Source organism: Cydia splendana, chromosome 3 (assembly GCF_910591565.1).
Source record: "Cydia splendana chromosome 3, ilCydSple1.2, whole genome shotgun sequence".
Lineage (NCBI taxonomy): Eukaryota > Metazoa > Arthropoda > Insecta > Lepidoptera > Tortricidae > Cydia > Cydia splendana.
Genome location: NC_085962.1, coordinates 8343311 through 8358906, shown reverse-complemented (window position 1 = coordinate 8358906; position 15596 = coordinate 8343311). Strand labels below are relative to the sequence as shown.

Below are 15596 nucleotides of genomic sequence, written 5' to 3'. Positions count from 1 at the left end.
TGGATGGTCACTGCAACGATTGACTCTAACTGTATGAGTTAAAATTAAAATTCATGTTTACGACAAATAAAGCTCGATTCGTAAATATGATCTTGTAAGACATTTAAACAATCATAATTTTTCTTTCGAAAATCTTATTATATTACAATAAAAAATGGATACTATTACTACGAGTATTATAGGTAGTCAGTAGTAGTTAGTTACATATGTGAGATTTTGTAATTAGGGGTCATCCATTAATTACATCACACGAATTTCTAGGTTGTTTGACGCCTCCCTCCCTCCCCCATTGTCACACTTGGTCACATTTGCTAAACCCCTCCACCCTGGTGTGACGTCACATTTTTTCAACGAAATCGGCAAATCGAATTAAGTACGTTGTATCTATTTTTAATATTTTATCAAAATATTTAAAAAAAAAGCAATATTAGTAATTTTATAACCCAAAACTGATTAGGAAGGAAAATGAAACGAATAAAAATGATTATCGTTCTATAAACTTGTTATTTAACTGTACAGCGAATTAAATAAGTTAAAGTGACGTCACAATGTTTGTGACTCCCCCTCCCCCCTGTCACAACATGTCACATTTTCTTGACCCCCTCCCTAAACGTGTGATGTAATTAATGGATGACCCCTTAGTTGGCTATTAATACTCAGTTAATGAGCATTATCATTGACTTTATCGTCCTTCCGAATCGCGGGCCTAGCACAGCTGTTCATCAAACCGTAAGTTAAGTTAACCTCTCTTTTACGCATCAGTCTTAATACTGAGGGATTAATTAGTTTATCTCTCGCGTCTTTAAGCACTACGTTGTCAGTTTGCTTGACTTGCGATGATATTCAGGTCTAGTACTTACTGTATGTTAAGTAATTAAAAAAACCTAGTTGCATGAATAAACTAAGTATTTTTCGTATAAAAGTTCTGTAGTTCACCTTTTTGTACTGGATTACCAAAGTGCTCGGGAAACTAAAAACCTCGTGAAGATTGCGGCAACTCAATTTAACCTCCCACGCTGGAGTGCATCGTCCTTTTGTGGCTAGTAGTTTACTTGAAATACACATTTAATGTTTTCAGCAGCTGCGAATACTAATCTACAAATGGACCGTTTTCAGAACAGCACGAAAATACATCGCATTTTACATACCTACAATGCTGCAGTCGCGCGGAGTGTGTGAAAATGGAAATAAAGGCGCGTTAAATAGTTCACTGTAGCGTGCCTGTTGCGAACAATTGCTTTGGTCACGTATCCAATTTATAAGTTTTATGGGACTTATCCGAGTGCTCATCTAAACAAAACGATTCCAGTTACTGTTTAAATTGTATAACGCGTACGCAAATCATATTTCAAACTTTGTAAAACAACAATTCCAATTTAGGTAAATATTATTATTAGTTATAGATACAAATATTATTCGAGTTGCCTCTAAAAACTGTAAAAATTGTTCATGACATATGATCGTGTTCGTTTTAGATATAGATAACATAAGTAGGTATATTACTCACCCGATATTTCTGTTGCACCTCTTTTATGAAACCATACCTGCGAAATATATATTAACGTTACTTAATAACCTTATCTATATATGCGTATTAACAATAAAAAAAACTGTCAGTTATGAATGAAATGACTTATGATATGATACAATAATATGCCTAACCAACGCTACACAGCGTCACAGACCTACCATGACATCTCTCACCCCTTTAGATACTATAAGGCCGGAGCCCCACTGCTGCGCACGCTATGTACACGACCCACGTTCCTATACAAAATTTAGTGGGCTTGCCCACGGTTTGTATTAAAACGTGGACCGTGGATGTAGCGTGCGCAGCAGTGGGGCTCCGGCCTAAAGCAAACAATACCTTTTGTTTAACATATTAGGGCCCGAGCCAGAAAAAATTACCTGAGATAATTCATACTATACTTTACTATCGTAACAGCAGCCTACCTTGCGCAGGTCGGGGGTGGACAAATCAAAATTAAATGACAGGTGGGGATTCCTATTTCGATATACACTTATGTCTGCTTCTCTCTTAAACTATTTAATCGATTCCAGTTTTGTATCTTAAAATATAACGCGCTCATTTTATATCGTTATTTGTAGCAGTTTATTAAAAAAACAGTGTAACGAGTAACTATAGGATTTTTCTGATTTAAAATTTCTCCATAATTCCGATGTCTAAGATGAGTTTGCCTTTACTTTTTAACCGACTTCAATTCCATAGAAGGAGGAGGTTCTGTATTCGGTGCTGGCTATTTTTTTTTTTTTATGTATGTTCACCGATTACTCCGAGACCCGTGGCCCGATTTGAGTAATTCTTTTTTTTTTAATTATCTATTTACATCGTTAATTTTTTTCTAGTAAACTACTTTAAAGCGAAAAAATAGTTCCGTTCTCGAATCTGACTCCAATCATCATGAAAGCAGAACAAATTTCCGAAAACCGTGAAATGTTGGGTCTCATTACTAGAAGAAGTTGGCTAGCCCACTATAGTTATCTAGCTAAGACATACATAGAATACCTTTGGTTCATAATCAAGTCTTCATGGTTGCCGCGGTTGAGGTACACCCCTCCAGGAAACGCGAGCATGCAGGCCAGCAGCAACAGGAACACCTCCAAGCCCTTCTTGCCTCGGTCTACAAAGTCCCCGTTGAATATGTAAGGATTCTCCGGCGACGGCAATCCATTCTGTGTAATGAAATTCAGAAACTTCTCATAGACAAGCAAATTTATGCATGTTATAATCAATATTTTTAAATTACTCAGTTAATATTCATTGGATGGTAAAACTTTTTATTTATTATTTTTTAAATTATATTCCAACAAAAGTAGCGAGCGAGAGACCGCCGTACAAAGGATTTACAGCCTTCATGATAAGACAAGGGATGAGAGGGAAGTGACGAGAGGGAACAAGCCGACTCGGGGATCAATTCCAAATTACAAATCGATACAGTTTGAACCTTTGAACTCATTTTTACATTAATATTCGCTAGTGCATCGCGCGTGTACTTATGGCCTAAAATCTATACCTGACATTATCTTTAATTCTTGAAAAATACTGCTTTTTGGCAAGTAAGACTTTTGTGGAAATTGTGGAAAAAAAACAACCTGTAGGTGTAAGTATGTATGCTCGCCCACGTCAATTTACTCCTCTGTCTCCTCCTAAAGCTATTAAGTTAGGTACACAAAAAAAGAATAATATATAGAGATTTAGTGGATGTCCAGGTAAACGTGGAAACTTAATTTCCTATGTAAGGCAATAAAAACAGTAAAGAGAAAATCGAAAGTCGCGCTCAAGCTTCCGTGCAGGTGCGCTCTTATGAGACGTTATTAACGGGTAATTACTTTATCTTGCCACTCTTGCCAGGCAATTATCTTCTCGAATTACTGGGTCACAGCTAAGAGCAATCAGCGGGCGTTTCGCGAATCCTTACATCTGCAGCGGCGTCCGTGGCTTAGGACGCTTACGCAATGTGACGCCAAATCGATACTACGTTACGCAATCACTCCTGAAAGGCAAAGGCACTATGCGTGTTATCCTATCGCATTACATGTCAACTGTCTCGCTTAATACTCGTAGGGAAAGGATCCACTGTCCGACCCGAATACAAAGGCCTGTTGCAACAAAACACTATTCAGATAAAACGAGTGCTCGTATCGGCATAATTATACAGATTTTACACTGCGTACCTAGTGGTTTACAGGGCACCATGCCACTACGTTGACAATCAAGATATAAGACTAAAGGAAATCTTTCAAACACTTGAACATCGCGAGCCATACAAGAAAATATGGATCAGAAACTTATTCAGAAAATCTTAGGGGATTTAGTTGAATCCTATACATTTATTATCTATTTTAGGCACAGGTACTACGTGTAGACATAAGATTTTCAACGTATTTATTTATTTTTATTGTTTACTTGTAATTATTTCAAATAGAGTTAAATCAGTTTCCCTAATATGTCACAAGAATTTTAAAAAGTTAGGAAGCACAAGCAAGCTAATAAACTAAAGGCTCAAATACATAATTGACTAATTTGTAATACTGTTCATTAACCAAATTCGATTAGGTACAGTAAACGATAAGGCCAGATAACAAATTGGTATTGGCGGGCAAAAGTAATCCCAGAGGCAGCGCGATACTGCCAGTGGACGGTGTCGTAAAGATTGCGCCGTCAGGGGACTCGTCTGTTTGGAAGTTATAGTAATCGCGTGCCCGACGAGACACAGAAAATATTCTTTCATATTGTCAGTGCGTGAAAGGCAAAGCGTAGATTGTAATTTTGCTGTGAAATATGGTACCTAAATAAGATAAAAATTACTTACTGACAAATACGTAAATAAAAACTAGGTACCTACTGAAGTATTCACAAAATGGAGTGAAAAGATAGTCTTAACAAACTGCATACATTTTCATCGGCGTGAAGCGAAAGTCGAGCTTAAAACATCATTTGTAAGTTCGAATCAACTTCCTCCTGCAATACCTACATAGCACTTACAAATAAATCGTATAACAGGTACACCATTGCTTAGTACTTTTATAAAACGCGTATAATACCTAAGTAACTGAGGATAATCGTTTCTACAAAGGTATTTTGCATAAAAGTGTGGCGCGGCGCGGCGCCCTGTGACTTAAGCCTGTAGTAAACAACCGATAAAGGTCAACCGTCGCAACCCTCGACAGATAAGTGAAATGTCAACTTTCATTAACGTTTAGAGAGGCAAATAATAACAGGAAAAACAATGTCTGGCGAATAAACGAGGTCGTCCGGCGTAACAGGCGGTCTATCAATCAAACGGCGGTCACAGCACAAATTAGATGACGCGCGTGCCGCTCCCTACGATTGTTTGCCGTAGCACGCCACAGACCGCCGGCTTCTTGACGTCAAAACTACCCTTAATGAGCGACAGCGGAAAACATCGCGAAGGAAACCTTACGAGGACACCCGAGTGTACAAAAATACTTATGTTGAGCATGGTTAAAGTCGTGACGCGCAGGCATAACGCGCCTGGAAGTACGAGTAACGTAATGAACACTGTGCTGACAGGCTGAGACTCATTATTCGCTACAGACAGTATTTATATTCGCAATAGATAGTTATATGGGCTTTTTCTTTTTAATAAAAAAAAACAGGCCACATAATCAGTGTAGGGTTCAGTAATTGCCGGTCCGTCATATTAAAATATAAAAGGGATCTTTGAAGATGCTATGGACAATTTTATTGGAGATATAAAACGAGATTATCTTTTCTGCAATTACATACCTCCTTCTACTAATAAAGCATAGTTTTTATGAGCAAAGTCCAAAAAAGTTTTTGTTGAAAGCCTTAATTTCATTGTTTTTTTATAACTCCTATATTGCTATTTTTAATGACCTATCGAACGACACCTACGCTATAGGGTTAAACGAAAAAAAAAACACCTGCGTAATGTAAATAATATACGTCCGTAATGTAACTACGATAATCTTAATAAAATGTTATTTCAATGCTAATATACTATAACTATATAGGTATATCCGATATCGCAAAGTGCAAACGGTATGTGTTTGAACTAAATTACGATTATATAGGCCTACTAAGTTGAGCAACTACCTCCATTATGGAATAGGTACTTAATTGTTACATTATTAAGTTACCAGAAGCCTAAAAGCTATTGTATTAGTTTGTACCTCTGAATTCTGAGTAATAGACGGTTAATGTATTTGGGACCTTAGTTTTAGCCCATTACAAACGCCCGATCCTTTTACTTGAGTGTTGTGAAGTGAATTATTTGAATAACAGCTAAGTGAAACTTTGTTGTTCTCTTAGGCATTTTTCACATTGGATGCGTGTGCGGTGGAGGTGTCTGAGCGGGTCAACCCTATTTACGTGCACAGCACGCTATCTCGCACACACACCGGAGCGGGGCGCGGATCCGCATCAGTGTGATAAACGCGTTATTAAGTATGTATTTTATATATAAATATGTACCTATTACAGTAAATCTGGTGCTTCATTACGACACCCTGTGCTATAATAAGCACAATACGTAACTACGTTGAAAATTTAAAGGGCCATTTATGTACTGTAGAATTAATTCGCATACTAAATATCGTAAATAACTTTTTTTTTTATTATTATTTATTAACATTAAAATATACAACTTATACAAGTACAGTGTCCCACAAAACAGTTTACACGGTTTGACTGTGATCGTGCAGTCTCTACTCTCTCATCTATACTCTATGCTCAACAATTACTATACGCGATTTACGAGGTAACTACGCAGCTTTTTACCTAATTTTACTTTATTGGCTTCCTGTCTGATGTCAGAGGGCAGGCTGTTGAGTATGTAGGGAAGGCGTTTATGAAGACATCTATCGCCGTAGTAATTAGTAACCCTCGGCACAGCAAACTTGCCCGCAGACACCGACCTGGTTCCACAAACATCGTTACGATGTAACTGGGTATGCTCTCGACTGCCATGATTGTTGTACAAAATTAAATATTTATGCTTAAGGCTCACCGGAAGAATATTACATATTTTAAACAAATTTCTATACTTAGTCTTTTTTATTTTTATCTCTAGGTTTATTATTAACTAACAGTTTTAGGAATCTAACTTGCATACATTCTAACTTGTTTAAATTAGTTTTAGTTGTTAATCCGTAACAGTCAAGTGCATAACCAATTATCGATTCAACTAAAGATACATATAAATATTTGCGATGAGTAGCAGTGATGCGGAATTAATTCGAAGGGACGTCGTCACGTTTGGTGGTGTGTATTAATAGATCGAATAGACGGCACACTGCCTACGATATTATATACATCATATTATATGAATATAATATGATGCATGATCGTATGGTTATTTAAAAAAAAATGTATTAGAGATAGCCTTAAGCAATAGTTATTAAGTTAGATTTAAGTTATATTGCAGTGCCCTACAGGGTTTCATAGCTGAACCAATACAATGTACCAACCTGTATAACCTATGAAAGCAATAAATACACTGATTACTGATTACTGATTACTCATTCATAAAGTTATGTAGTTTCAGCAAAGGCTAATCGATTCGATACAACGTAAAATATGGCGCACATCATACTCAAAAATATGTCCCATAGCTCTTATGTCAGCGAAATAAGATATGGGACATATTTTTGAGTAAGTTATATGCTCCCATATTTTTATATTTGACTGTACATAGTAACGAAATTTACCGCCATGTTTGTAGGTCGCAAATATTCCGCTAAAGAGAAACCTTTTTTCCATTAAGCTGCAGTATTTTTATGTGTAAATATTAATGTATTTTTAACGTTTGGTTTCTTCGATAAATCAAAAAACCAATAAATTGAATTTCCTCATTTGAAAAAAATACAGTATTGGCTTATTTGGTGATAAAAATCCCTTTGATGTGAATTTACGTTCAACGCAGTAAAAAGCTTCTAAAAAAAGAAAATAAACGAACGTCACCCTCGACCTTAATTTGAAGGGTCTTACCTTGTGAAATATGACGAGCAAGTCATCGAGTTTCCCGTGCAGGTCACCGCAGACAGTAATCTGGCTTGAGATGGAGGTGGTGGCCACGTTAATGTTCGGGAGTCTTTTCAGTAGTTGGGTGGCCTCTTTCAGAATCTGGGCCACGTGCTTCGCATGTAGACGGTGCTGGAATGTCGAGTATATTTCAAATCGATTCTAAAACGATAGAAAGAAAACAATGCAGACAATACATAGGAAACAAAGCTGCAACAAAAAAGAAGTAAGTAAATAAGAAGAAATGAAATTAAAATTTGTAACTAAAATTAATAAGAAGGATCTTAGAAGATTTACATTTAGCCAATAATAGTAACAGACATTGACATGCAAGGAAGTTGATATTTAGAGTTTGACCAAGACTTGTCTGCAACGATTTCGATAGCACACGCAGTGCAAGTGTTATTTATACGTCATAATTTCATAGAAGTTTGACGTTTAAAATAACACTTGTCAGTGCAAGTGTTATGGCACAAGTGGTATGAGCCCTAAGTGGTATTGTTAAGTGTGTGTGTAGTTTATCACACGTAGTCGTGTGCTATCAAAATTGTTGCAGACTTGTCTTGGTCAAACTTTAAGTAAGTATGTTTGTTTAAGGTACAATTAGAATTAATAATAAAATTAATAAAATTTTAAACGTATTGAGGCTCTGTCAATATAAAACTATTGAAACGGATTATATTGCGTATATTGAATTCATACTATTTACATCCCGACGTTTCGAACCCTTTACAGCGGCCATCAATATGTACAGAAACTGTGTACCTACAAAAAATATATTTTGACCCATTCTATGTTCACGGATCGGATTATAAAACTCATGCATCATACCGCCTTAACTTATTCAAAAGGAATAGTAACTTTTCTGTTGCAAAGTAGAATCAGTACGTGTTATAGAAGTTTGGAACTATGTCAGGCGGTCCGGCAAAGTAATCCAATTTCTAGAACTACAGAAAAGTTTACGATTCCGTCCAACTTCGACTGTGAAACCAAGTTCAATGGAAATATCCTACGTGTTGCTGACAAATTGTTGTCACTGAATAATTTAACACAAAGTAGGGTGGTATTTTTCAATACTTTATATTTTTATATACACAGCATTTTTGAAGCCATCCAAGGGCCACATGCACCATCCTTCTAAGCCGGGGTTAACCGGTTAAACCTGGAGTTACCATGGTTACAAGTACAATAGGGTATTTTCCTACTAGTCAAATCAGTTACTTTTTTTAAACTGTCAAAACGATTTGCTAATATGGAATTTATATGAAACATTACATCTTGACGTCACGGTCAACTCACCTTTTTTTTATATTTCTATCCGATTTATTAAATATAACTTGTGTTTAAAAATAGTCCTATCTGTGTTTTTCTATATAATAATTATCTGGTGCTTTATTTTATGCATGGTGTAATATAATTTATTTTAATACAGTATAATACCCTATTTGACACTGATTTAACGGTTTAACCCGTTAACCCTGGGTTAGTGGGATGGACAAGTTGATACAAATAGAATAATTCTGTAGTTTAATATATACGGTTCTAATGTATAAGTACGTCTTCATTAGGATATTTGAGTAGGTATATATAACAAACTGTTAACAAAAAAAAACATTCACAAAAAAAGCAAATGAAGGAAATTGACATTATAAATCTGAACAGGATATTAAAATTCATGGTTAAGCAAGATAAGCAGCATACCCTTTCCCTGCAAAATTAAAACGGATTTATTATTTTTAACAAATCCTTTACATAAACTTCCTGAGCTCTGCTTCTTGATACAAAATTAAATTAAATTCATTTTCACCACACCAGCTGGTAAAGGCTCTCGTGATTGTTTATTCACATGTGAGGCAAAGTAATCACATGCAAATTTTGAGTTTTTTCTTATGTTGGCTGGTAGAATTGACTTTAAAATCATGATTTTGAATGTTAAATATTTAATAACATTCATTTTCAATCGATTTGGTTCGATCTTGTTAGATATTTTACAGATAGGTAGTATTTTTCTTGTGTTGGTGTGGTGAAAAATTTTGTGTTTCACTCGGTGGCGAAATTTGTTTAACCGTCGTGCCTTGCAACCCTCGCTACGCTCAAGACTCCATTTATCGCACCACTCGCTATTCCTTTGTAGTAGTACCCAATAATATGGGTAATGACTACAAAGGAACCTGAAATTGTGCCAACAAAAGCTCAACGATCGTCATTTCAAAGGGAAATGGGAATAATTGTGTACCTTTTTTTTCCTAAAGGCCTCAATCAGTAGGTCGATATCCTTCCGCTGCAGAGGGAACTCGATGTCGGGCCCGCGCGACGGCTTCGGCGGCGCCGTCTCGTCCACGCCCCCGCCTTCGTCGGACTCCTCCGAGAATACTTGCTCCACTACAACATTAAAGAAACCCTTTCAATACATTGAGTACAGATGTAAGTAGTGCATAATTGTTTTCCATCGTATTTTCACGGAAACTTACGAACGTGTCTTGCTATTTCTTTCAGTCTCGGTAAAAAAAGTACTGACATTGACTGAACTAGCATGACAAATACGAACGTTTCCGAGAAAATATAATAAGATTATTGAAATTTCTTGCATAACTTTATTCCAAATCAAGATCAGATTTTCTAAGATTGGAATGCGCTTTAAGTTTTGCTAAACAACTAATCAGTGAATTATAAAACACAGATCACAGTTAGGTACATACACAGACAAGTTAGTTGAAATTAAACAGAGGCAAAGAAGTAATTCAGCACGTAAGCAGTGCTACAAACGCATCCGGTGTGACCTGGCCTTAATTGTTTTTCCTATATAACTAGCAAGTCGCTCCCACAAGCCAGACTAATATTGGTAGTACGTCATACTATAGAACCGTTCAAATACCTTAAGCCGTTTGGGGTCGAGGGCGTACCAAACAAATACTAGAATTACCTACTAATTAATATTAGACTTACCTACTTATTTAATTAGACCGTCTGAAAAATCTGTGTCCCTTAGTCACATCCATTATTGGAAATTAAACGAACTTACCTGTAAGTGAAGTTCTATTTCAATTATATTAGCTGCACAATAAGGCTTCATGATAAGCGCCTACTACAGAGTTAATTTATTATTGAAGAAGTTTGTGCAGCGTAATAATAATTGATTGGTAAGCGATATGTTGCCATTTAATATGTAACATACTCGTCCATACATATACCTTCAGCTACAAATAAAGCTCTCCTAACATTATTAATTAGGTATTACACTTCTTTTGGCTTCGCGTGAGTCAGGCATGATCAATTAAAGATTTCGTGGCTTCACTGACTGGCTAATGTGATCAGTATCGATTTAAAACTATTTTTACAAGGGTTACTGCGGTTCATCGGAAATTGATTGTACCAACGACTACAATAGAAACTGAATGAATGAAAGAAAACTAAAATTGTGCCGGCCGCTTTTATAAGTGGCATTTAAAACGTGGATTTCGTGTGACACCGTTTCAGAAATAGCCGGGACCTAGTTTTATCTGCATTACCAAAGGTCATTGCAATCCGTACATTAGTTGCATAACCCACGTCGTGTGTACAGAATGAACGATACCGCAACATCGCGTGTTAACGGTGTCTCGCAAGCATAATTAAAAGGTTCAGTCTTTATGTGAACCTTGATGTGTATGTACCTAATAAATAACGTTAAACAACATTCACGTCGCAAAAAGATGGTTTATCGTTGAGCATTTCATTTCAAGGAGAGTCGGAAAAACAAGCTGCAAACTTCAACGGCAATTTGTTATTAATCAAACCAAAAACGAAAACATTGAAACTGAAGCGATCACAGAGGGACTTGAATCATCCAGCGATACACCAATATTCAATAGGCCTTACCGGAGCACGATTGTCCTAATTAAGCTACAGAGCGAGTAACAATGACATTTCGATATTTGTTTATGAATAACAAATAACAAACTATCGTGTAGTAAATTGTAAAGTGTCATTCTATATGGAACTTGCTAACTATGTAAACAAAAGTCACTAGTAAATTCATCAGTCAGAGACAATTTCAATGTGGTGGTTTGTTTACATAGTTAGCAAGTTCCATAGAATGACACTTTACCCCTTAAAACATAGATGGTAGGATCCTATAGATGTGCTATACGCGTGCGTCCGTGAGGGACAAAACATACGCAATGCGACACTATGATTAGTCGAATTTATTTGTTACTCACCATAATCCATACTAAATTTACGGTGGGGATATAAAAAAAAGTGAGACTGTGACAAGGACAAACAATAATAGCGCTTTCGCTGCTACTCCTACTGAAAGATATATACATAAGACTATCGGTAGACGTTCGGTCATTTCCCCCCACTCCTCATATCTAATCCAGTTAAATATTTAGAATATTTTTTTATTCAAATAGCAAGGGTAAAAAAATACAGAATACAAAGTAACAAAATGTAAAATTGAATAGCACTCCAATAAGTTTTCGGTAAATGACTGAGATTTGGCAGTGAAATAAAACAATGAATACGAGTAGACTTTTAGGCCTTTTAGGTGATATTTTTGGAAACTACAACAGTAGTTTTGATAGAGGCTGTGCGGAAAGTGAAGAGTCGTAGAATGTATTAGATCCCATACAGTTCACCACTCTTCTCTATCGGCACAGACTCTAAGTACCAAGTTATGATTTATTTTATATTAAACGTTTTTTTATGATATAGGAGGCAAACGAGCAGACGGTTCACCCTATGGTAAGCGATTACCGCCGCCCATGGACACCCGCAACACCAGGGAAGGGTTGTAAGTGCGTTGCCGGCCTTTAAGATGGGAGTACGCTCTTTTCTTGAAGGTCGTATCGGTCCGGAAATACCGCAGGCGTCATTTCTTTCCACAGTTGATAATGCCGAAGTACCAGCTCTTATTTGAAAAAAAAAATTGAATCCTGTGTTAACTATGTTATTTTTTATGATGAGACTTCGCCTTTTAGCAGGAGCTCTCATCCTCATCCCAACACGTGACGTCGCAAGTGAGGGTCCGAATAAAACCTTCTAGAAAAAGTCGCTGAATAATATAATATTCAGATTTACGGGCTCAGACGGAGTGTGGATTTGAAAAGTATTATGATAACTTTATACGGCGCCCGGTGGCGAGAAAGTGACTTGTGGTAAACTATTTTCTCACTCTAGAAATGAACACCCAGCCGAAAAATTACATGGCGACTTTACGAATGAATTTCATTCCTAACTGGCGTATACAATTTACAGCTTGCTGTACATGCCAATTTGTAAAACACTCTTTGTGAGCGGAAAATATCGCCCTTGAAGAAAAACTCCCTCAATCGTTTGTCGCTTATTTATCGCTGACTGCCGTAATTTTCGGACACCTGTCATAGCAAAGTTATCAAACTTCAAACGCGGTTCAGACACCTGGAATAGATAAATAAACCAGAGGCATATTCGAACTATTCGAATATATAATACTATAACTGATAATATTTATGAAAAAGTTCTCCTTAACTAAATAATTCAAAATATCTGAGATGTTAAACGCTCGAGTAAAAGGGTTCATTACTTTCATTAGACACACGACACTGGTTGCGTCGTTGAATTCTTGTTGCAGACCGTATTATTATCGACGGCATAGTCAGTATACCCAGTTCTTTGAAGAAGGGCCTCACCGAAGTATTTTATTTTATTTGTTAGGAAAACTTACAGCTAGAGTAACAAGTTAGGTAATAACATAGAAACAGAAAGCCAATTGCAAGTTTCCACAGGTAGAAACTGCGTAAAGTAATACCTATATCCTATCCATTCCTACACACACACACACTCCTCACTATCCTGTACGTCTACCACCAGTTTTGACATGGACATAACGCTCACGTCTACGTAATTTACTTTCTGTACATCTCGCTTGCACGAATATGCGAGTACGAGCGAGATACATAGAAAGTAAGTTACGTAGACGTGAGCGTATATGTCAATGTCAAAACTGATTGTAGACGCACTGATCCTATCGTGGTATCCTGAGCCACCTGCATCAACGCGCGCACACCTCTCTTTTGGAGTCGGAAAGCACGTTGCCAGTCCGCTACGCACCCCCGCAAAGTTTATCTATGTGGGGGCCCACGACAGTTTTCGGTCGGTTTCGATACGCACAAACGTAGTCACGCGTCACGGTTCTATTTCTTTACCGCCCCTATTAGATGCAATGACTTTCATCTTCATCCCATAGCTTCATTTAACTAACTTTATCCCCCCTCGAAGACAATAAATCAATCCTGACAACGTAACTGATTTACCCACCAATAAACCAGTTCGCCTCATTTAATTTACTTTCTGATTTGTAAATCCGCGACTAAAATCAACTAAAAACAAGAAGTAACGAAATAAGACTTAAACGTGGATATAACATTTAACCCCCTTATACTTAAAACTTTACGGGCCTGATTTAGTTAAATTATGTTTTATCCCTTTCTTACAATTATATAAGTCAAAATGACAGATAAAGACAAACGATTATTAGCTAATTGAGGTTTGTAGCGTTTATGAATAAGAGGGTAAAACGTTCGCGTTTTTAACTTAACTCACATTTACATCTAAACCGGGTCTACAGCGAGTTAGCCACGACCACGACCGGTGAATCTTTTTCTTTTCTTACCTACGGCGGTATCATGGTCGCATTTTATCACCTGTCATGTCATACGTCACTTTCGTGACTCGTCACTTGTTGAAACATGACAGGCATGATGACAGATGATAAAAAGCCGACCATATTAGCCCTGCTAGTTACACAAGCTACATGCATGCTTAGACCGTCAAGTTGTATGTGATGGGACTGTACTTTGAGGTCTTTGAGTCGGACTATACAGTATACATACAAGGTACAGTCATAAATGTAGTTACTTACATACAGAAGCGGTTCGTGACGTGCGCTCCGATGACACCCGGCCGCTGCTGTCTCTCATGTGGCTCAGTAGCGCGTTGAAGAAGTTGTACAGCTGAAACAGGAGCCAGCGTCAAAAATATATACTTACACATATTGTGTGTAAGAAACTATGTAAGTACCTCGTCTGTTCATAAGTCTTGAGACAAATGTAAACTCAAATAGTTCGATAATTGAAATGTCATACGATTAGTAGATTACATTAATATTTGTATTTAACAACTACACTATAATTAATTAAATTAAATTGAGTTTATTTAAAATGGCCTTCTATGTTTTTAGTCATTTAATATGTTAGTATTTAAGGAGTTCCGGCAAGTTCCCGAAAATGGTATGTTTACTGGCGGGAAAGTATCGGAAGTAAAAGAAAATTGTAATGGATGAAATACCAAATTATACACCGAAATATTGAGAAATGCTTCGACTATTATGCTGAATAATCAATATTTAATTACCTTGCTTGTATTGTGGTGGGGAAGACATTTTAATAAGAAGGTAATATTTTTCCTCCACGAGTTGGATCTACCTACCTCTATATCTCCACGCAAGCCTATCAAAAGACCGAAAGCCTATCAAAAGACCGGGATTTCTAGGCCCGTGAAATCCAAGGAGAAACAAATAATATGAGACATTTCGAAAAATATTTAATCAACTTTCGTTACTTTTATGAAATTGTGTGTCGTCTCAAAACTTATGAACAGACAAGGTATATGTAAAAACGGACCCAGCTAAAGGATGACTCACGTTAGACCGGGCCGTGTCCGGGCCGGAGCTTCCGACGCTTACTTTTCTATGGCATGACAGTCGATCACGTGATACTTTTCATAGAAAACGATGCCCCGGAAGCTCCGGCCCGGACACGGCCCGGTCTAACGTGAGTCATCCTTAACTCTGCGAAACAGATTTTGCGACATTCACCAACGAAGAGTTTTGGCCGAAGGGTGTCAAAGTCCCGCTGATTCATCAATGTACAGTGATGACATTGCTATGTTGCTGTTACTGGGTACAGAAATATAGCCTAGTGAAAATTTTTTTCAGTGCAAAATTGTAAAGTTTCTGAGCTAATGACCCTACCCTTCGTCCGTCGGTCTGTCCGTATATCACAGGCAGAAATTTGGAACATATTTAGGTCTGTTTTGTGAGCCGCTA

At 37.1% G+C, this 15596-nt stretch overlaps 1 protein-coding gene across 4 annotated transcripts in view; it reads right to left on the bottom strand.

Annotated features, from left to right (window-relative positions):
• The window catches only part of LOC134806494 (serine/threonine-protein phosphatase rdgC), a 128790-nt gene that overhangs the window by 45085 nt on the left and 68109 nt on the right, over positions 1-15596 (bottom strand). For 2 of the 4 annotated variants that reach the window (XM_063779769.1, XM_063779768.1), the window contains exons 4-8: positions 14412-14502; positions 9765-9910; positions 7496-7660; positions 2528-2694; positions 1508-1544 (exon numbers count right to left, since the gene is read on the bottom strand). In XM_063779769.1, the coding sequence (XP_063635839.1) occupies positions 1508-1544; positions 2528-2694; positions 7496-7660; positions 9765-9910; positions 14412-14502 (606 nt within the window). Of the gene's footprint in view, positions 1-1507; positions 1545-2527; positions 2695-7495; positions 7691-9764; positions 9911-14411; positions 14503-15596 lie in introns of all 4 variants that reach the window. The other 2 variants (XM_063779767.1, XM_063779766.1) reach the window with 1 other exon arrangement.